Source organism: Canis lupus, chromosome 2 (assembly GCF_048164855.1).
Source record: "Canis lupus baileyi chromosome 2, mCanLup2.hap1, whole genome shotgun sequence".
Taxonomy (NCBI): domain Eukaryota; kingdom Metazoa; phylum Chordata; class Mammalia; order Carnivora; family Canidae; genus Canis; species Canis lupus.
Window position 1 is genome coordinate 41840448 of NC_132839.1, and position 23306 is coordinate 41863753.

The 23306-nt window shown below is 38.9% G+C and overlaps 1 protein-coding gene across 1 annotated transcript in view; it reads right to left on the minus strand.

Annotated features, from left to right (window-relative positions):
• The window catches only part of ASB7 (ankyrin repeat and SOCS box containing 7), a 50010-nt gene that overhangs the window by 15654 nt on the left and 11050 nt on the right, over positions 1 to 23306 (minus strand). The window contains exon 5 of the mRNA XM_072796797.1: positions 3135 to 3740. Within this exon, the coding sequence (XP_072652898.1) occupies positions 3135 to 3740 (606 nt within the window). The remainder of the gene's footprint in view (positions 1 to 3134; positions 3741 to 23306) is intronic.

Genomic DNA, 23306 nt, shown 5'->3' on the forward strand with positions numbered 1-23306 from the left:
CCTTTCTGGAGGAGACGATGTGAATTCCAGGCCTTCTAGAAAACAGACTTTTCTGGAAGTCTGGCTGCAGGTGAACAGTACCAGCAGCTCTCCATGGCTTCTCCCTCACCCCGTGATCAACAAGGCACCAGCAGATACTACTCCATACCTACACCACTTGATCAGCTCTGTTTGTATGCAGTGTACATGGGAGTTTTTATGGCAATTTTTCTAAAAAAAAAAATCACAGTACCTTTTAGGTACTAGAATTCTGTCTTGAGTTCTTCTAATTTAAATAAACTGCTTCTGGTCATAATGGTGCAACAAAGAGTAGAATGGACCTGAATAAAAACCACCAAGTGGCATTTCTGCCATCCTCAGTCTGACTTCTCAGATTAGAAGCCAACAGCTCGGTGCTCAATGGGCACTGCAGAAGCTGGAAGGAGCTTGTGGATTTGACTTGATGCTCCCGGAACTATGCAACCTTCTTTCAACTCTGGTTTTCAAGAGAGCTCAGTGGAGAGCTCCCAAAACCATGGGCTACAGTTGGTCCTTCTAGCAGACAATTATTCCCTTGGAAAGAAAATCTAATAAATGATATACAGGTGAAGCAGAAATGTTTCCTTTGCTTTTGACTGGAAACACCACTAGCAAGTCAACAAGGAATGGATTATGCCAAGGCACCTGAACATAAAGGATATTGCAGCCTTCATAAGCCTGATGGCCTTTCACTTCTGAAAAACATACCACATGCTCAGCCACCATCCACCCTGCTGGTGTGGTCAACTAGCTGACCCACATTTCCTGAGGACCTACTAGGTACACAGCCCCACTCCATGTGCAGTGGGAGAGCTCAAACACAAACAGGCAAGCCCTGTCCCTCTTTCATCCACCTCTAATTTTAGAGTTATCTGCAAGTCTTTTTTTTTTTTTTTTTTTTTTAACTCAACAGTCTTGCTCCCCAGCTGTACTCTGTGCTAGAAATCAGCTGCTCTGAGGCTGGTGATAAAGTGGTGGCTCCTTACCAACCCTCTTTGTGTCTCCATATGCTGATTACACCACCAAGTCCACCAAGGTGAAAAACAGGAGGCTGGGGGAGAATAAGAATCTAAGGGATTCACTCTATTGGTAGCCAGCCAGGCTTTGCTGTTCATCCACTGTCGTTTAATTATTCTATTGTAAAAAACACATATAGTACTTAAAATGTGCCAGTGTTTTAAGCAGATTATAAACATTAACTCATTTAATCCACACAACAAGCTTATAAGGTAGATATAATTATCCTAATGCTAACATGAGGACACTGGGGCACAGAGGAGTTAGGTAACCTGCCCAAGGTCACAGATGACAGGTGGCAGAGTTAGGGCTTGAGCTTGGCAGCCTACCTCTAGTCGATGCCGTTAACTGCTGAGCAAAATATTTAACAAAAGGCGCTGAGGCAGTCATGTTAATTTAACCATGGGTCTCTAGTGAGAAGTTAAAACAGAAACAATAGCAACAACAAAACTATTCAGAATGTATAAAGAATAAGAGATACTTCATAAGCTTTTTCCATGACAGAATCCTAACCTTCAGTTCAAGAGTAATATTCTCTCTCATAATACCAACATCTCTCCCAGTCTGTGAGTGAAGACTGCTAGAAAATTTGCTGAGAGAACCAGCACTTGAAATTTCAAGGCAAACTTTTCGTAAAATGTGGCCAGAACCTGAAGAGTCAGAGTAAGCTGGTGAGGAATCACCACAGACAACATCTCCCATCTCTCAGTATGCCATGTGCCTCAAAAACTTTCTCCAAGGGACCACCTACCAGTCAGCCCAAAACTCCACTCCTAAGGCAGAGAGATCTGTGCTGTAGAACACGGGAGCCGCTAGCACTCATAGTCAGCTAAATTTCAATTAATACAGTTAAATTAAAAATTCAGTCCCTGAGTAGCATTAACCACATAACTTGTATACAATAGCCACATGAAGGTAGAGCTAATGGCTACCATACTGGACAGCACTCAGAGACCATTTCCGTCACCACAAACAGTCCTACTGGACAGCACAAGTTACATCCTGAGTGATTTCTTTTTAGGTCTGCAGACACACAGTGGTAATAATGTCATTTCTTCCTTTTCATAAACACACAAAATTCAAATTACACTTCATCTGTTCATAAGATTTCTCCTCCCACGTTCAGTTCTAAGCAGGAGAGCAGATTATTCACAAGATCCAAACCCCTTATCCCTCAGTACCCAGAACAGTGTATTTGTCCTTCCATGGATGACTGAAAGGGGAAAAATCAGGTGAGAAAAAGGGAATTCATTTAAAGAGTACAGAGGAGGGCAAAATCAAACATTTTGTTTATAAACTTCAGCTTTGGGTTGGATGTTGAGCTCTGAGACACACGCTTGACTAGTTGTGGAGGAAGCTGGACAAGAGAGGGTAACTATATTCACACAGACCAATATCCCTGCCAGAAAAACAATGCAAACGTGTCCAACACAACGCAAGGTGGTCACACATATCCAGGCTGTAAGAAGTACCCATACCCAAATAGGTCAGAAGTGGAAGCCAGGTGGGCCAGGGACAGTGGCACCAGATTTTCCACTGATGACAAGTCTTTTCTTACAACTCCTGGCATCCTTAACCTGCATTACTAGGCTCCCTCACTCAGTAACACTGCTATTCCTCTCAAGTGGGTTCGCATCACAGGAAGCCAGAAAATCGACAAAAAAATGTGGGGGAAGAGCTTAGCGATAAAGCATAAATTCTAGGACACTTCCACAGCGATGAAACCTAGAGTCCAAGGCTCTCATAATTCTTCAATCAGAAGTCCATGAAAGCCTGAATGACTACGTGTATGACCGGTAAGAACTGCCTTGTTCTAACAGAAGTCTTTGAGAATCTGACAATTTCTCCTCTTTGTCCCTCCCATCTGTTCTTCTCTCAGCCCAACAGGACTGAATTTATATGAAATCTTATGATATATCAGAGCTTTCCTTTTATTTCAGATGAATGAGATATAAGTCATATTATTAATAACTTGTTAATAAGCAGGGTTGATAGGAATCATTAGTGTCTGCTCATTTTAAGCTGTAAAATTATCTGAAGCCCCCCAGAAGATGAAAAATTTTTAAGAATTCAGTAATAGTAATAATTAAATTACATACTTGTGACTTCTTGTAAGAAATCCAAACATGGTCGACTACTTCCAGAAATACTTATGGAAACAGCCAATGGGGTCTGTCCTTCATAGTTCCTTGTGTTTGTGTCTGCTCCATAGTTATATAACATCCGTGCACAAAGCACATCATCCCTAAGGGCAGACAAATGTAAAGGAGTCTGTCCGTCTTCTAAGCGACCCAAGTTTGTGTCTGCTCCTCTCTGAAGGAACATTCGGCAATAAGAGTGATTGCTTTTGATCACAGCGTAGCGCAACAGGAAACCGTTCTGGATGTCAATGTTGGCATTGTGGTCCAGGAGAATCTTCACGCAGCTTGACCTTTCTCGGATGATGGCGAGCTGAAGTGGAGTTGTGCCTTTATCACTAAGTGGGTCAACCTCAGCCTTGAACTCCAGTAGGAGTCGGACAAAGGAGTCCCTACCATAGTGAGCAGCCACATGGAGGGGAGTCCAGCCATCATTGCTTTTGGCATTAATAATGTCACTCCTATATTCAGATTCTAGCATCAGGCGTGCAATCCGGGCCCGGCCATGCATGGCTGCATAATGAAGAGCAGTGAAGCCTCCGATCAAGTCCTTAACTGTCGGATCAGCTAGGGTTAAAAACAAAATGAAAACATTAGCAGACTCAAAGACAAAACAATGAACAACTCTACCATGGCCCATTCCTATAAAAAATGTGAAATGATTAAAGATTATAATGAACATCAAGTACTTCTTTCCTCAGTTTAATTGAAGCATAGTTTTCATGAAAAATAAATTTTGATAGAAAGTTATCAAACCTGGGTTAACAAAATGAAACTGACTTACAGAATATTTACAAGATAGATAAGCAAAAACAGAGAGTTCAGATCTCCATAGGCCCTCTCTGTGCTAATTTAACCAACTGCTTTCGGCTACTCGACTCTCTCATCTCTGTATTGTTTCATGTTTCTCTTCTGTTTTGAACTTTTTGTTTTATTTTCTCTTGTGCTTCTTGGTCTTAAAGAGAAGCATGTGTAGCAACATCTGCTGCTCTAAAGTACGGATGTACTGTGGTCTGGCAGGCTGTGTTGTTTTAGGGTGTATTAGGTTAAAAAAAAAATCTTCTGTGGTCTGTAAAAATTCCAAAGCATGTAAGATATATGTTAAGTGATCTTGATAAATCATGTTTTCATAAGATAAAAGACTATTCTGGATTCTTAGTTTTACAAGATTTTGGAGTTTCTAAGAATTAAGCAGCATGTCATGTAAAAAATTGGGAGAAACCTCAGGACTGAATAAATATTTTCTATAACAGTTCCAAAACTCTCTCCTTAAATGGACTGATTTCTGGAAAGGAAGAAAAGGAGAAAGAAAGAAAAAAAGAAAGAAAAGTGATAATCTGCTGTGTGACTCTTCAAGACATAGACTTTTGTCACCTGCCCCCAATCTTCCCTGAAGCCAAGAGAAGTTGTGTGTGGCTCTTGTCCCACTGGCCTTCCCAGGAAGTGGGTAGAAAAGAGGCAAGAAGTGCTTCCTCCTATTATGTAGGTCACTTCTGGGGGCAAGGTGGGGGCAGCAATTTCATGTGAAAATAAATTTCCAAACAAAAATAGCTTCCAAAGGTATATGATCAAAACATTCATGTACTGTTTACTAAAATGTTATTTAGTTCTAAACTATAGCTGGGTTCTTTAGAAAAATCTATGAGGCAGAAAACTACATATAAAATATTAATAGTGCTATCAAGAATAAAAAATACAAGTAAGAGGTAGTTGCTAACAAAACCTGTAGAAAGTTATTTTTAAGGAAGCTGTATTAGTTGAATTGCTAAAATCATTTAAACTGACACTACCCAGTGGCCATATTACCATTTAAAGAAAATAAGACTATTCTAACTTCCTTGGCCTTCTCTAAAATAAAAAGATATAGTACCTATTTACTAAGTGACTTAAAAAAAAAAAAAAAAAAAAAAAAGCAAGCAAGCAAGGTTTAAACAAAGCAATTTGCTGCCATCTACTGGTAAGGCATGAACTTGAGCGACAAATGTTTTCATTTTGACAGCTTATGCTGAGCTCTCAAGTCTGGGATACCTACCTCCCTTATGTACAGAGACTAACACAGACATGAAATCTAAAAGAACCCCTTCTATTCAAATGAAACAATGAATCTTGCCAAGATTTCCATTGCTAATCTATGCCTGCACAATCAGCTGTTTCTTTCTTAATCTGTCAGATTTAAGAATAACTTCTTTCATTTCTCCCACCTTTGAGGCCATCAGGGGTGTCTTTAAAGGTGCCAGCAAACAGTCTTATACACATCCTATACTCACTCCTTTTGATATTAGACTGAAATTTGGTTTTCCACTTTAGGGCCTTTTATAGGTGCTACTTGCATTTTGGTGCTATACTGAGCTGGGAAAAACAAAGATTTAACAGATACAACAAGGATCTGCTTAGTCTCAGTAAAAACCATGAAAATGTATTAACTAAGCACACAGCGCAGAAGGAAGAGCTGTAAGTTGACAACACATACAAATCTGTATACTTACTGTCCTCAAGGAATTAACAAATGGGAGACAGCAGACAAATGAAGATGCAAAGATTAATTTAAGGATTATTATTAGCCAATGCAACTGATAAGAAGATCTCATTTGCAATTAGTACCATAAACTACAAAACTCCTAGATATAACTAAGAGACTCCCAAGGCACACATGAAGACATGTCTCTGATTGAACTGAATTCACTTCATGTGTATCTGCTCAAATGTCCCTTCATCAGAAAAGCTTGCCTTGAACACTAACATAAGCCCCAGCCACCTCACTCCTTTGTCTCTTTAGCATGCTGCCCCCACTTGCAGGTGCAATTTATTTTAAACAAGTTATAGTAGTCTCATGAGAATCCATTTAAATCTACTAAAAATTGTTAAACTATATGTAAATAAAAAGAAATATTTTTCAATATGATTTCTTTCCAACCTCCAGCTTTATTGAGGTACAATAAAATTCATCCATTTTGAGCGGGTGATGAACTTTGACAAAATGTAGACAGCCATGTAACCACCATGATCAAAATATTCCCATCACCTCAAAAAGTTCCTTCCTGCCTCTTTACAGTCAATTCCTTGCCCAGGCGACCACTACAGTTTTTGCCCTTCTAGTATTTCATATACCTGAAATTATATGGTATGTAGACTTTTGTGTTTGACTTGTTTCACTTGGCGTGGCATTTCTGAAATTCACCCATGTTGTTGGCATGTATCAAAAGTTCAATCCTTTGTATTGAATAATATTCCATAATATGGATATAGATTAATTTATCAATTCACCAGGAGATGGACAACTGCATTACTTCCAATTTGAGGCTATATACGGCTGCTGTGAATATTCACATACAATTTTGTATTTTTCATTTCACTTGAGTAAATAGCTAGGAATGAACTGCCAGGCCACATGTTAAGTGTACATTTAACTTCCCGAGAAACTGCCACCCTGTTTTTTAAAGTGGCAATACAATATTACATTCTCTCACCAGCAACATTATGAGTCCAGCTGTTCTACATCTTCACTAATACCTGGCATCATTAGTAATTTTAATTTTACTTGTTCCAGAAAGTATAAAGAAAGTAGTAACTTATTGAGGTTTTAATTTATATTACCCTGATGACTAGTGATATTGGGCTTATTCATACATTTTTCTTTTGTCAAGTCTCTGTTGAAATTGCTTACTCATTTTTACTAGATTATTTTCTCATTACTGAGTTTACAATCCAATTGTGTATATATTCTGGATACAAGTCTTTGTCAGACATGTTTTGTAAATATTTTCTCCTAGTCTCCTGATGGCCTTTAAATTTTCTCTATTTTTTTCTTTTGGAAGAGCAAGATTTTGAAATTTTGATGAAGTCAACCTGTTTTTGTATTTCTGTGCTTTGTGTATCCCATTTAAGAAATCTTTACCCAGCATAATGTCACACAGAATTTCAATGTTTTCTTCCAGAAGTTTTAGATTTTTAACTTTTATATTTAGGATAATGACTTATTGCTAGTTGATTTCTGTGTATGGTGAGATCAGATCAAGGGTCATTATTTCATACAGATATCTAGTTGTCCAGTATAATTTGCTACAAAGACTATCTTTTTCCCAATGATTTATCCTTCTGCTCTCAAAAATCAATTTACTATACAAGTGTGAGCCTATTTCCAAACTCTGTTCTGCTCTATTGACTGAAAAGTGTATCCATACATCAATACTGGATTGTCCCGACTACTGTAGCTTTATAGTAGTAAGTCTTGATACAGATAGTATATATATCCTCAAACCTTTTTAAAAACTATCTTGGTCAATAAATTTTAGAATCAACTTGTCAGTTTCTTCAAACAAGCCTGCAGGATTTTGAATGGCACTCCATCGACTCTAAAAATGGAAACTATCCCCCAATACTTTAAATAATATTGATTCTTGGGCACCTGGGTGGCTTGGTTGGTTAAGTGTCTGCCTTTGGCTCAGGTCATGATCCCTGAGTCCCAGAATGAGCCCCATGTTGGGCTCCCTGCTCTGCAGGGAGTGCGCTTCTCCCTATGACCCTCCTTCCTCATGTGCTCTCTCTCTCTCTCTAAATAAAGCCTTGGGATGCCTCGGTGGCTCAGTGGCTGAGCGTCTGCTTTTGGCTCAGGTCATGATCCTGGGGTCCCCACAGTGAGCCCTGCTTCCCCCCTGCCAATGTATCTGCCTCTCTCGTGTCTCTCATAAATAAATAAGGTCTTTAAAAAAAAAATAGTCTTTAAAAATAATATTGATTCTTCCAAACATTAACAAAGAATATCTATTTATTTAGGTCTTCTTTAATGTCCCTTGACAAGGATTAATAAAATATACATTAATAATAATAAAGTTCACTGCATACTGAGCTATTGTTACCTAGCTAAATTCACATTTTAGTTAAAGCACATTTTTGTAGAATTCTTATGCTAGTCTACGTACATAATTATGTTCTCTGCAATTAGTGACAGCTTCACGTCTTCCTTTACAATCCATAGGACTCTTATTTAAACAAGTGTTGAAAAGTGGTAAAAACACACATTCTTTCCTTGTTTCTGACCTCAGAGGAAAAGCATTCAGCAGTTCACCATTTACTATGATGCATGTTGTAGTTTTGCCTCAATGCCTTTCTTTAGTTTTTTTTTAAAGTTATCTTTTCCTTCCGGTTTGCTGAGTCTTTATGATCAATGGGCATTTTATACTGTCACATGTGTTTTCTGCATCTACTGAAATGATCACTTGGCAGTTATACTTTTATTCCATTAGTAGTGTAAATTACCATGTTCATTTTCAGATCTTAAGCCTTCCATTCTTACAGTAAATAGTACTCAGCCATGAAGTAATTTTTTTTTCTTTTTTGTATATTGATGGATTAGATTTGCTGGTATTTTGCCAAGGATTTTTGTATCTATCATCACAAATGATCCTTGTATGTAATTTTCATTTCTTTCAATGTCTATTTGGTTTTGTATCAGTGCACTACAAGCCTTGTGCAAGAAGTTTGGAAGTGTTCCCTCAAAGAGTTTGGGTAGCGCTGTCACTGTTTATTCTTTCAACATTTGAAATAATTCAACAGTGAAGGTAGGTGGGCCTAAACTTTTCTTAGTTGTAAGTTTTAATTATGAACTGCATTTCTTTGATATAGGGCTGTTCAATTGTTTTATATCTCCTTGGGTCAGTTTTGGCAACTTGTGTCTTTCTAAGAACTGGTCACTTTCTTCTAAATGTTATAAAGGGGGATCCCTGGGTGGTGCAGCGGTTTGGCGCCTGCCTTTGGCCCAGGGCGCGATCCTGGAGACCCGGGACCGAATCCCGCATCGGGCTTCCAGTGCATGGAGCCTGCTTCTCCCTCTGCCTATGTCTCTGCCTCTCTCTCTTTCTCTCTCTGTGACTATCATAAATAAATAAAAATTTAAAAAAAATGTTATAAAGGTATTTGTTATATTCCTATTACCCTTTTAATGTCTGTAGGATCTGTAAAGTAGTTTTCTCTTACTTAGTACTGATTATGTGTCTTTTTGCTTAATTTTCTTCATCAGTCTGGCTGGAGATTTATCAATTTTATTGATCTTTTCAAAGAGCCAATTTTTTTTTTTCGTTTCATCACTTTTCTCCATCATTTGCCCACTCTCAATCCCACTGATTTCTTTTATCATTCATTCCTATTCTTAATTTGGGTTTACTTCCAGCAGTACATTGAAGCTGTTCCAATACAGCCCCCTGTCCTCTCCCCTTCTTTGTGCCACTACTGTCACATACATTACATCTCTATATAAGCCTAACAACAGTTTTATACTTGTTTTATGTTGTTGTCTTTACGAGATGAAAACAGGGAAAATATATTTATCCTGTCTACAGCAGAATGATTCTAAGGTGGCCCCTCTCATAATCCCCGCCTCTCCATGCCCATGCCTCTTTGTACCTCTCCCCTTGAGTCGTAAGCAGGACCTATAACTTCCTTCTAACATGAGAATTTGGCAAAGGTGATGAACTGTCACTACGGTGACTGTGTTATCTGAGGTTCCACCTTGCTGGCAGACTTACTATAGCAACTCTCCTTGCTGACTCGATGAGGTAAGGCACACTGGTGGGAAAGTCCACAGGAAAGAATCTGCAGATAATCTCTAGAAACCACAGGAACCTCCAGCCAATAGCCTGCAAGAAGCTGAGGCCTTTAGTACTATAAGCGCAAGGAAAATAACCTGGTAAGCTCAACCTGAGTGACCTTGGAAGCAAATTTTTCTCTAATTTAGCATACAGATGAGAACATTCTGGCCAACACCTTAAAACTATAGGGTAATAAATGTGTGTTGTATAAAGCCACATATTTTGTTTGTGTAATTTGTCACACAGCAATATAAACAAATACACTGTTTTTAGATGTACCTGTACAGTTTTACCAATGATTTAATTTTTTGTATGAAAAACAAAGGATAGTTTTGCTAGATATAAATTTCTTGATTGACTGTTTTAAGCAATTAGAATATGTCATCCCACTGCCTTCTGGCCACTGATGTTTCTTATGAGAAATTAGTTGTTAATCTTATCAAGGAGTTCTTACATATAATAAGTTACTTCTCTAGGTGCTTTCAAGATTTTCTCTTTGTTTTTGGCTTTCCATAGTTTGACTATAATGTGTACAGATGAATTCATCCTACTCAGAATTCGCTGAACTTTTCAGATGAGCAGTTTAGTATTTTTCATCCAATATGGGAAGTTCTGGCCATTATTTCTTCAAATATTTTTTTTCTGCCTCTTTCCTCTTTTCTGGCTCTCCCATTAGGACTCATGCATATGTTAGTATTCTTGATAATGTCCCACAGGTCTATGGGCTCTATTTTTTTTTTTTTTTAGTTCTTTTTTCTATATGTTCTTTAGACTAAAGTCTGTTTATCAATTTTCAAGGTCACCAATTCCTTCTTCTGTCAGTTCAAATCTGTTAATTACTGTAATGAACTCTTCATTTTAGGTATTGTACTTTCAACTGGAGAATTTCTACTTAAAGACACACACATATATTCACATGTATGTAAATTCTCTTTATTGCTAATTTCTATGATGAGTCACTGTTGTCATGTTTTCCTTTAATTCTTTGGACATGGTATCTATCTTTAGTTCTTTGAACACATAATAGCTGCTTTGAGATTTTTTTTTAAGATTTTATTTATTTATTCATGAGAGACACACAGAGAAAGACAGAGAGAGGCAGAGATACAGGCAGAGGGAGAAGCAGGCTCCATCAGGGAGCCTGACATGGGACTCGATCCCAGGACTCTAGGATCACGACCTGGGCTGAAGGTGGCGCTAAACCGCTGAGCCACCCAGGCTGCCCTGCTTTGAGATTTTGTTAACTAAGTATAGCATCTGGGCCCCTTCAGAGACACCTTCTTCTGGCTAATTTTATTTCCTGTGCATGAGTAATACATTCCTGTTTCTTAGTCATGTCTCACAATTTCTCTGAAAACTGAAGATTTTAGAGGATATTGTAGCAAACCTGGATTGTGATCCTCACCCCCTCCAGGTGGGATGCTCTTGCTCTTTTAGTGAAACGCCCAGACTAGCTACACAAAATCTGTCTCCTCGGCAGTATGTAGCCACTTAGATCTCTGCTTAGTTGTTAATATTATTAAGTTCTGGCTTGTAGGTGTCACTTCTAAGAATGATTTGTTTGGCCAAAATAACTAGTTATGACCAATAACTGGTCAGAGGTTGTGCTTAAACATCTTGAACCAACAAGATTCCCACACTCTGCCAAGTTTTATGTATACAGGTTGAGGCGCACATTCAATCATCAGGAAATTTATGAGTGTGTCCCAGCTCTCATTTCTTGGTTTCAGTTCCAGCCAGGAATGAGTAGATAACTGGGGTCCTTGCTGGTCTTACATAAGCATGCATGTAGCCTTCCAAATTCCCAGGAATATATAGAAGCTTAAGAAAGCCCAAACAGGGGTTTCCTTCTTTAGGTCTCCTGTTCAATGTGAACGTACTGTGTTGCTTGCCCCAACCAGTAATCACAGTCTCAGGCAGCTGTGTTGTTGGCCTTCCCAGATTGTTTGCCACCTAAACTGAGACCACTGTTATTTTCAACAATGCTCCAGGCATGGGGCATTTCCACTGAGCTCCACACAGTCAGACCACTGGCAGCAAGGAGACTGCTGGCTCTCATGATAATGTACTGTAGAGATGTTGGGGGACAGGTAGGGCAGATGGGGGCAGCCACTCTGGGTTCAATTTCTTCATATTCAAGCCTCTTATGGTAAAATTTAGATACTGATTGAAGATCATTCTTTTCTACTATAAGCATATAAAGTTGTAAGTTTCCCTCTGAACACCACTCTAATACATCCCACAAATTTTGATATATTGTATTTTCATTAGTGTTCAGTTCAAAATACAGCTTAATTTCCAAACATGTGAGGCTGTCCTAGATATCCTATTGTTGATTTCTTTTTATTTTTTTATTTTTATTTTTTTTTTATTTATGATAGTCATCACAGAGAGAGAGAGAGAGAGGCAGAGACATAGGCAGGGGGAGAAGCAGGCTCCATGCACCGGGAGCCCGACGTGGGATTCGATCCCGGGTCTCCAGGAACGCGCCCTGGGCCAAAGGCAGGCGCTAAACCGCTGCGCCACCCAGGGATCCCCTATTGTTGATTTCTAATAAAATTTCATTGTAGTCAGAGAACATATTCTTATAACTTCATAATATTTACTGAGACTTTATTGCCAGCACATAGCTCATCCTGGTGTCCTAACATGTACACAAGGAAAAAGTGTATATTCTGATGGTGCTGGATGCAACTTTCAAAAATATCAATGAAGTCAGTGAGTCTGATATTTTTTCGGATTTTCTGAGTTATTGATTTATTTAGTTGTTCTATCAATTGCTGAGAGATGTTAAAATTTTCAACAATGATTGCGAAACTGCCCACTATTCTCTTTATCAATATTTTTGCCTCAAACTGGGGTCTCTTACTGTGTACACATCCTATGATTCGTTTTCCTCCTGATGAACTGTCCCATCTGTCATTGTCTTTCTTCAGTTCTGGTAACATTTACATCTTAAAATAGATTTTATGTGTTATTAACATAACCACTCTGGTTTTCACTTAATTACCATTTGCATGGTATATCTTTATCCATTTATCTACTTTTAACCTCTCTATACTTGAAGAATATCTCTTGTAGACAGCATAGACTTCAGTCTTGTCTACTCCTTTAAGATAATTTCCAGCTTTTAACTGGAGTGTTTAGTCCATTAATGTTTAATATTATTATTGCTACAGTTGAGTTTAGATTTGTTTTATTTGTTTTCCCTTTGTTTCTCTGTTGTTCCCCTTCTTCCCTTTACTGCCTTTTTTTGCACTATTAGACCATTTTTTAGCATTCTGTTTTAATGTCTCTATTGACCTTTTAGCTATACATCTATGAATTATTAGTTTTTTTTTAATTTTACTTGTTCGTCTAAGAACTGAAATATACAGTAACCTGGTCAAAATCATAACCAGAATTTGTACAGATGTACTATTATATTATATGCATTCCCTTTGTACTTAAAAGCAAAATCCTAAAATCAGGAAAATATACATATAAGCACCATACCCTAGTTCATTACACATGTCATTACTCTTTAAAAAGTTTTGGGAAGCACTAAATGCAACTAGCTGAGTTACAAAGGAAGAGACATTGCTTGGAGGTCTAAAACACAGTTATGCATTGTGCCGTAAGTATTAACACAGAAAGAGAGGCAACAGTAATGGAGGAAAGCAATCTAGACAAATACCTAAAACTTCACTAATAATTCATCACAGAATGAGAAGTTCAAAAGTCAGATGGTATAATGTCTCCAAACAGGATTTTGTCCAGACACAATTTTTTTTCATTAATGAAACACTGTAAATTTAGAAAAGCAACAGTGCAAAAAAAACCCCCAGTATTCCCTGATAACCCTCTCAACACTGATGGTAGACTTGCAGCTTTTCTTTTGTACCTTTTAAAAAATTATGTGAAATGATGGATGAAGTTTTCAGACAGAAAAAAAAAATCCCTTCATTTAAGATGGATTTCTTGGAATAAATTAATTAGAAGAAAATTTATTGGACAATAAGATCTCCCAATTCTAAGGATCTAATATATACTTCTAAACTGCTTTCTAGGGTGCCTGGGTGGCTTAGTTGGTTAACCATCTGTCCTCAGCTCAGGTCATGATCCCAGGGATCAAGTCCCATATCAGACTCCCCTGCAGCAGGGAGTTTGCTTCTCCCTCTTCCTCTGCACCTCCCTGCTGCTCATGCTCTTGTAGGCAGGCGCATGCTCTCTCTCTCAAGTAAATAAAATCTTAAAAAAAAAAAAAAAAAAAAAAAACCTGCTTTCTACAAGTACTTTCATAAATTCCTACCATTAACCTGTTTTTATCACATTTGGGATAATCATTTGCAAAATCTTTCATTTTTGAAAACCTAAAAATAATTTTTCACCACACTATATGTATTTATCACTTATTTCCCTAATTTATTTGGCAAAAGGATTTTACCTACTGTATCAAGAGGAGCCCTGAAATGCTTTCCTCAGGTTCCTATGGGGATTTGCTCTATGGACTTAACTTCTAGAGCTCCAGCTGACTTCCCTCCAGGTCAGTTACATGAAAACTGAATCTAAAGCTAAATAAACACACCTAAGATAGGGTCTCTTTATGCTATTTTCTTAAGATGTCCAACAAATGATCTCAGAATTTTTAGAGAGATTCCAAATGGAAAAATGAAGATGATAATAATAATGGATTTCTTATAATACCCACTATTATAATAAAGACTTCTGCATAACAGCACACTAATCTGGTCAGATTATCAGGATTTGTACTAAGGTACTATTATATAACATCACATTTGTGTTTAGAAACTAACCTAATATTTTTGGACATTATAAAACCCTAAGTGTTCATTTTGAAGCAAGATGTTTGAAAGCACAGATATACCTTGTTTTACTGTGCTTTGCTTTATCGAACTCTTTACAAATGGAAGGTGTGTGGCAACCTGCATCATTGAGCAAGTCTACTGGCACCATTTCACCAACAGTGTTTGCTCACTTCATGCCTCTGTACCATATTTGGGTAACTCTCATAAATTTCAAATCTTTTCATTATTGTTCTATTTGTTCTGGTGATCATTACCAATGATCTTTGATGTTACTACCATAATGGTTTTGGGGCACAATGAACTGTACCTACATAAGAAGTGAAACTAAAGCAACAATGACAGACCACTATGCCATCTCTCCCTTTTCCTCAAGCTCCTTATTTCTTGAGACATAACAATACTGAAATTAGGCCAATCAATAATCTTACAATCGCCTGCAAGTGTTCAAGTGAAAGGAAGAACCACGTGACTCTGACTTTAAATCAAAAGCTAGAAATGATTAAGCTTAGTGAGGAAGGCTGAAAGTCAAGATGGGCTGAAAGCTAGGTCTCTGCTGCCAAATAGTTAGCCAAGCTGTGAATACAAAGGAAAAGTTCTTGAAGGAAATTAAAAATGCTACTCTAGTGAACACAAGAATGATCAGAAAGCACAACAGCCTTATTGCTGATATGGAGAACATTTCAGAGGTCTGGATAGAAGATCAAACCAGCCACAACATTCCCTTAAGCCAAAGCCTAGTCCAGAGCCAGGCCCTAACTCTCTTCTATTCTGTGAAGACAGAGGGAGCTGCATAAGCTGGAGGTGGAAAGCTTGAAACCAGCAGAGGAGGGCTCATGAGGTTTAAGGAAAGAAGTCACTGCATAATATCAAAGTGCAAGGGGAAGCAGCAAGTGCTGGTATAGGAGCTGTAGCCAGTCATCCAGAAGATCTAGCTAAGATACTTAATTAAGAGGAAAGCATTAGATTGTCAATGTAAACAAAACTGTCTTCTATTGAAAGGAGATGCCATCCAGGACTTACATAGCTAGAGAGGGGAAGTCAATGCCTGGCTTCAAAAGACAGGCCAACTCTCATTAGGGGCCAATACAGATAGTGACTTTAAGTTGAAGCCAATGTTCATTTACCACTTCAAAAATCCTAGGGCCCTTAAAAATCATGCTAAATCTACTCTGCCTATATTCTATAAAGAGAATAACAAAGCCTAGATGACAGCACATCTGTTTCCAGCATGGTTTACAGACTATTTTAAGCCTACTATTGACACTTACTTACTGCTCAGAAAAAAAGATTCCTTTCAAAATGCTACTGTATGTTGACAATGTACCTGGCCACCCAAGAGCTCTAACAGGAGATGTGCAATGAGATCAACGTCATTTTCATGCCTGCTAACATAACAGCCATTCTGCAGCCGATGGATCAAGAAGTAATTAAGATTTTAAAGTCTTATTATTTAAGAAATATATTTTGTAAGGCTACAGCTGCCATACACAGTGATTCCTCTGCTGGATCTAGGCAAAGAAAATTGGAAACCTTCTGGAAACAATTCACCATTCTAATTGCCATTAAGGACACTTATGATTCACAGGAAAAGGTCAAAATACTAACATGAACAGAAGTTTGGAACAAGTTGATTCCAACCGTCATGGATGACTCCAAGGGGTTCAAGACCTCAGTGTAGGAAGGAGAAACACCAGGAGAACTAGAGTAAGAGCCTGAAGACGGGACTGAGCTGCTGCCATCTCATCATCAAACTTACATGGTGAGAAATTGCTTCTTACGGATGAGCAAATAAAGTGGTTTCCTAAGATGGAATCTATTCCCAGTGAAGATGCTGCGAAGACTGTTGAAATGATGATCAAGGATTTAGAATGTGACATAAACTTAGTTGAAAAAGCAGTGGCAGGGTTTGAGAGGATTGACTCTAATTTTGAAAGAAGTTGTGGGCAAATGCTATCAAACAACATCACATGCTACAGAGAAATGGTTTGTTAAAGGAAGAGGCAATCGATGTGGCAAACTTTATTGTTGTCTTAAGAAACAGCCACAGCCATGACAGCTTTCAACACCACTACCCAGATCAGTCAGCAGTCATCAACATCAAGGCAAGACCCTCCACCAGCAAAAACATTAGGAGGGGTTGAAAGCTCAGATGATGGTTAGCATTTAGCAATAAAGTCTGTTCTAATTAAGATATATGTATATGTACATGTGTATACATACACACACATATATACACATATGTGTGTATACATATATATATGTATGTATATATTTTTATTTATTTATTTTTAGGGGTGCCTGGGGTAGCTCAGTTGGGCTAAGTGTCTGACTCTTGATTTTGGCTCAGGTCATGATCTCAGGCTTGTGTTGGGCTCTGTGCTCAGCAGGGAGTCTGCTGGAGATTCTCTCCCTCTCTCTCTGCCCTGCCCCTGCTGATACACATTCTCTCTCAAAAATAAGTAAGTAAATCTTTAAAAGGAAAGGTCTGTGTATACTTTTAAATATAAGGCTACTGAACCCTCAACAGACTAATATAGGTAAACATAATTCTTATATGTACTGGGAAACCAAAAATTCATTCACTTGCTTTACTGTGATAATTCACTTTATTGCTGTAGTCTGGAATAGAACCTGCTGCATCCCCCAAGGTAGGCCTGCAAACCAGCAAAATGTAATTTATCTGCACAAGCTTGTTTGACATCTGTGAGGTCTAACATGGTAGCTACTCACTCAGCTACTGAGCACTTGAAACATGACTACTCTTGAATGCAGAGCTGAATTTTTACATTTCATTTCAATGTAAATAGCTACTACAGACTGTCCAGGTTTAAACAAGAAAGAGAACCTTCCGCATCCCCTTTTGAAATATGGACAGTATCAGCTAACCAAATGAAACTCACTCATTTTCTCACTGAAACTGGATTCCTGCCATAGTGGCAACCGGTGTGGCTTTGCACAGCTGCTCCCTAACCAGGCTTCCAAGGTGGTCACATTGAGGAGACCACAGCATGGTCAAAGACCAGACCGCCTGTTTGCTCTGAATTTTGTTAACATTGTGTGCTCACTCATTTATTGATGGTTTTACTGTGCAGATGAACAGATTTAACAGTAGTGAGTCTTACTAAACATCTATGTCCTGCTCTTTTTTTTTTTTTTTTCAATTGCATTTGGTTAACTTTCCCCTGCTCCTTCAACCAATGGCAACCAGGTCCTGAGGCCCCATATGTCTGTTCCCTTGATTCCTTTTCACTGCCACTGCATGCCCAATCAATCAGCAAAGCCTGCTGGCTCCCCTTTCAAAATTTATCCAGAATCTGACCACTTCTCAGCATAGGGCTGCTGCTGTCTAGACTGAACCACTAGCATCTCTCGCCTGAGCTATTCCAAAGCTACCTGACACACCTTCCATTTATCCTCTGCTCCTCTATAATCCTTTCTTCCTCAAGCCAGAGTGAGCCCTTCAGTAAGTTCTCCTCATTCTTCAGTTGAGAAGCCTGCAATGGTTCTCCATTCTTGGTCAGGACAAAGTCCAAAGTTTTTTGAGCCTTCAAGAACCTACAGATCACATCAGTTGTCTCTTTAACCTGGTCGGCCCTCTCTCCCGTCGCTCTGTTCTTCCTGTCTTCCTCCTGGCTTTTTCTTCAAAATGCGAAGCATATTCCCATCCCAGACTGTGTGTAGGAACTTGCTTGTTCCTTTTACCTTTATAACATTCTTCTCCCAGATATCCTCATGGTTTAGTCTTCGCTTCCTCCAGGGCTCAACGATGGCATACTGGAGGTCTTCCCTAAATACTTCATTTAAAACAAAATCCTGTCCCTCCTTACTCCTTCTCTGCCTCAGCTTTCTTCACAGTGCTCATCACCACACTGAGTTGTACATTTCCCTGTCAATTTCCTCCTCTTAGAAAAGTTAATGCCATGGCAGCAGGGACTCTATGGGTCACTGTGTTCCCAGGCCTCAGAACTGTGCCTGACACATAGCAGGTGCTCAATATATATACATGTTTAGGGTGGGGTGCAGGGAAGTGCAACCACAGTCCCGATCAGGCAGCAGCAGGCACCCACCTGCTGCCTGAGGTCTCAGGCTCTTTCAAAAGATCACCTACTATCACCAGTGAGCTTAGTAAAACACAAATCTGTCTCTGCCACTACTGGCAGGTGGCTCAGCACAGTCCGCTGAATAAACTTGGATATGCTCTAATCATCCTGAACTATTCTCAGTTCATAAAACCAAACATGCCCCCTTTCTTCTTCTACCCTTCACAATCAGTGTCCTATGTGTTTCCAAAAATTCCACATCTCTATCCTTCCAGTGCCCATCCCTGCCTTGCTTTTCAGGCTCTCAAGTCAAACCATGCTTTCTCTAGTAAACCTCCTGTGCCACTGCCCCCAACTCCACCCCGGCAACAGTAGGGAACTTGTATATGTGGCACTTAGCTCACGCTATTGGAACCACACTGTCTCCTTACAGGTCACAAAGAATCATGGTTAAGACCATGGGTTTGCATTCTAGCTCCACTATTTATGGGGTGCATGGCCTTGGGCAAATTACTTCCCATCCTGTGGCTCAGTCTTCTTAATGGAAAAACTACTACTCACTCTCATAGAACGGCTGTGAAGAAACAGGCTAGTACTAAGTGCTCAATAAATGCTGGCTATAAATCTATCCACCCACTAGTCTATGAAGTGCCAGACAGCTAGCACAATGTTTGCTTTCTGTATCTCAGTGCCTGGCCCAGAGCCTGGCATATGGTAGGTGCTCAATAAATATTTGCTGAATAAATATATGAATAAGTGATTTATAGAGGACCAACTGGCCACCTCATTTAACTTTATACAAATCCTCTCTCTCTACTCTCATGGTGGGGGAGGGCATCAAGAGGGAAAAGGAAGTGAATCTTTGTTTCTTGTGGGTTATTTTGCTCACTTACCCTTTAGGATCTGACTTCATTTCACCTTAATATCCATCACAAAAGAAGCTTATTAAGAGAAGGGGGCCAATCTGACTAGAAATTTTCAAGCTCTGGAAGAAACCGTAGTTTCAGGAAAAGAGCAGGTATGATGAAGTCAAGCACCTTTCTGATCCCATCACAAGGCTGGCCCATTTTCAATCACTATTTTCCAAGACAGGATTAGTCTTGTCTCTATAAGGCTGGGGAGCAATTCTTTTAGATAGCTGACATTTGTCTCCTTGTTCTCTCACTGAGAACAAACCAGATATGGGTTCTACCCTCAGGAAGCTCCCGACCAACAGGAGTTAAATAGAATACTACAAGAATAAATCATTAGGCTTGTGATAGGAGCTATAATAAAAAGGTACAGAGAATAAAATCCCATAACAAGTCTGGATGGTAAGAGATTTCCCTGAGAAAGGGGTGTGGTAAGAGTTGACAGAGAAGTGGGGGTGAATGACCTGAGGGTGGCAGCAGTGGAATGAGCAGGGGGGCTCAGCAGGTCCTGCACAAAGGCATCTGAGCTCCGTCAATCTGATCGAACAGAGAGGGACTGTGGCTCAAAGATGAGCCTGGAAAGATACTGCAGGGGCGCCAGACATCGCAGGGCCATGTAGGTCACAGAAAGGGCTTTGACTATTACCCTGAGAGAAATGGAAAACTTTAGTTGATGGATTTTTAAAGGTAAATATTTGAATTTTCAGATTTATCACCAATCACTCTGTTCGGAGACTGGCTGGGAGGGGGCAAGCCTAGAAATAGGATGAAGAGGAAAAGCATCACTTCTAGTGAGGAACAAAGTAGGGCAGTGCCTCCAATGCAAAGAAATGTGAAGATATGGCAATGATTTAGGAGGAAGAAAGTCAAGGGTGGTTTGTTTCTAAATGGCTGGCATAACAGGCTGTGGTGCCATCCACACTGCAAAAGAACATGTCCAAGCAGCAGCCTGTGCTGTGTTGTGAGCTACGAACATACAGAGGCTTAACAGGCAGCTGGACACACTGGTCTAGAGGTCAGAAGGCATGCTAACAACACAGAGCACCTCAAAGCATTACATGAGGCCAAAGGGATGATGGAGAAGGAAGTTTCTTCTCCTGTTTACGTTCCCAAGTTGATACATAATGTGCTAGAGAAAAAATACATCCCAAACCTAATTCTTCTAGGGTAACAGGAGCAAATAAAAGATGTTATACAAAAACAAATGAGGAGCTTCTCCAAAATATTTCATGCTGTTGTTTTAAAATGTTATACAAAAACATAAAGGGCTAAGACTAGCCAAGATATCCTTAAAGAACAAGGAGAGGAGATTTGACAGCCTCCCCTCTGCCCCAGTCCTTCAGGAAATCAAAACTTATTATAGAGTACTATTAATTACATAGTATTATAGGGACTCAGGGTTATACCAACAGGCACTAGACTCCATGGAACCACACAGAGATGAAGATTTTATATCTGAACTGGAAGAACATAGCAATGAGGATAGAAAGGATGACTTAGGCTCCCTTTATGCGGAAAAAATATGAAATTGTACCTGGCCATCTCTTACTACACCAACCAATTCTGGATAGATCAAGAACCTAAGTGCCACAAAACTTTTCAGAAGAAGATACAGGCAAATAATGACCCTTTGGTATGATGTGCAAGACACAAAAAGCACAAATGGTAACGCAAAAAGAAAATAAAATTCACCTACATTAAAAGGCAGACTTCTGCCTGGCAACATAAAAAACATCACGAATTTGAAAAAGCTAAAAACTGAGAGAAAATTGGTGCAACGTCTCTCTAAAAAACAAGAATATACAAACAATTTTCTACAAATCAATACAAAAAGGACCAGCAAAGCAGCCCTGTCCTGCAATGTTTTGTTACTCAAATGTCACTCCTGGGGAAAAAAAAGAGAGAGAGAAAGACAGAGGCCAGCAAATCATACAGAGGAAGAGCAAACCATCTGGTGACAGACTCCTGGCAAAGGTGGGAGAACAGGCACGATCCTACCTGGTCAGTTAGGAGAGAGCCCTCCTAACCTTTGGAGGACAATTTGTTAAAAAATCTATTTTAAAAAAATTAACATACCATTGATTAACATCCCTTTGCACTTCTAGGAATTATCCAAGAGATAAACTCTCACATATGTTAAAAAAAAAAAAAAAAGAGTCAAAGACATTCTCTGTAATACTGTTTCTAGTAGCAGAAAAATGGAAAAATCAAAATGTCCAACAGTAAGGGATAAGTTTAAAGAAATTACATCCATGCAATGGAATCTGGAAGCGTCAATACAATGACAAGGATCTATCACTTAACTGAACTGCCACGTGAAAGAATCAAGATACAGAATAGACTATTTACAACAACAACAACAAAAAGGAACACGCTAGAAGGTGGAGCATGGAAAATTATGTACATTGATATGCACAGATTATCTCCACAGGGACACAGAAGAAACCGGTTAGAAGGACTGCCTCTGTGAAGAGAAATTAGGACGGGTGCTAAAGAGTGGAACAGTCCAGAATACATTTCATTTGGCTTTTAACTGCGTATGTGTATGTATTACATTCTCAACAAATAAAATCTCCTGCTGAGAAAATTTCAGCCATTCTAAAAAAAAAAAATAGTTTAAACAAATGATAGTATGTCCATATTAATAAATATTATATTTAGCAGCTAAAAAGAACAGAACAAATCTATATGTATTAATATAAAACAGGCACAAGATTTTTTGGAGGGTAATGAAAATGTTCTAAAATAACCTGTGGTGATGGATGGCCAACTCTATAAATATACTAAAAGCCATTGAACTGTATGCACATTTTAAATGGGTGAATTGTAAGGCACAGGAATTCTACCTCAATAAAAGCTATTAAAGAATATTAATAGACACACATGCGAGCACATACACACACACACAGCCACATGGAGGGGAGGGTGAGTGAGTAGACAGGATTAACTATAGCCCACAGGCCAAATTTGGTCTGCTATTGGTTTTTATAAAGTTTTATCAGGACACACCCACACTCCTTCATTTCCAAACTGTCTATAGCTGTTTTCATGCTACAAAGGCAGAGTTGGGTAATTATGCCAGAGACATCAGAGTTTGCAAAGCCTACAATATTTTCTACCTGGCCTTTTACAGAAAAAGTTTGCCAACCCCTGATAGTTTAAAAAAAAACTTAAATTGTATAGTTGAATGAAAAACAGCAACTGCAGGATAATACAGTCAGTAGGATATTACTTATGTTCTAAAATCACACACAACACAATATGACAATATGACATATCTTCTATGAATGCGAATAATAGTGTCAGGAAATGATCCCAAACTCATACGTATGGTTATTTCTGAGAGGGGGCAGGCAGAAAGGATTGGGAGTTGGGCAAAGGGGTCTTTGGCTTTACTTATAGTTTATCTGAAAACTGTTTTATTTAAGGAGACAATATTACCTGAGTAATTGAACATTTATTTATTTATTTATTAGTTAATATTTTAAAAGCACGGCTGGCAGCAGCAGGAAGTAACAGGATTAGGTTGGATTAAAACCATAAACTGTGATCTTGGTAAGCGCTGCCAAAATTTTAAGTGTTCTGATCCACATCCACCTTTCAGATTTTTTCCAATCTCTCTCCTGTTTCTCTTCCATCTTCCCTTCATTAAGTTCAGAAGTGAGCTTTCCAAGGAGTAAGGTAAAATGAGGCAGGAGCAAGAGTAGCAGGAGGGATGGCGGACAGCTTACAAAGGAGGCCCGGGACAGTGAATGAATGGGTCCTGTCAACGGTACCAGGGATTTAGTTC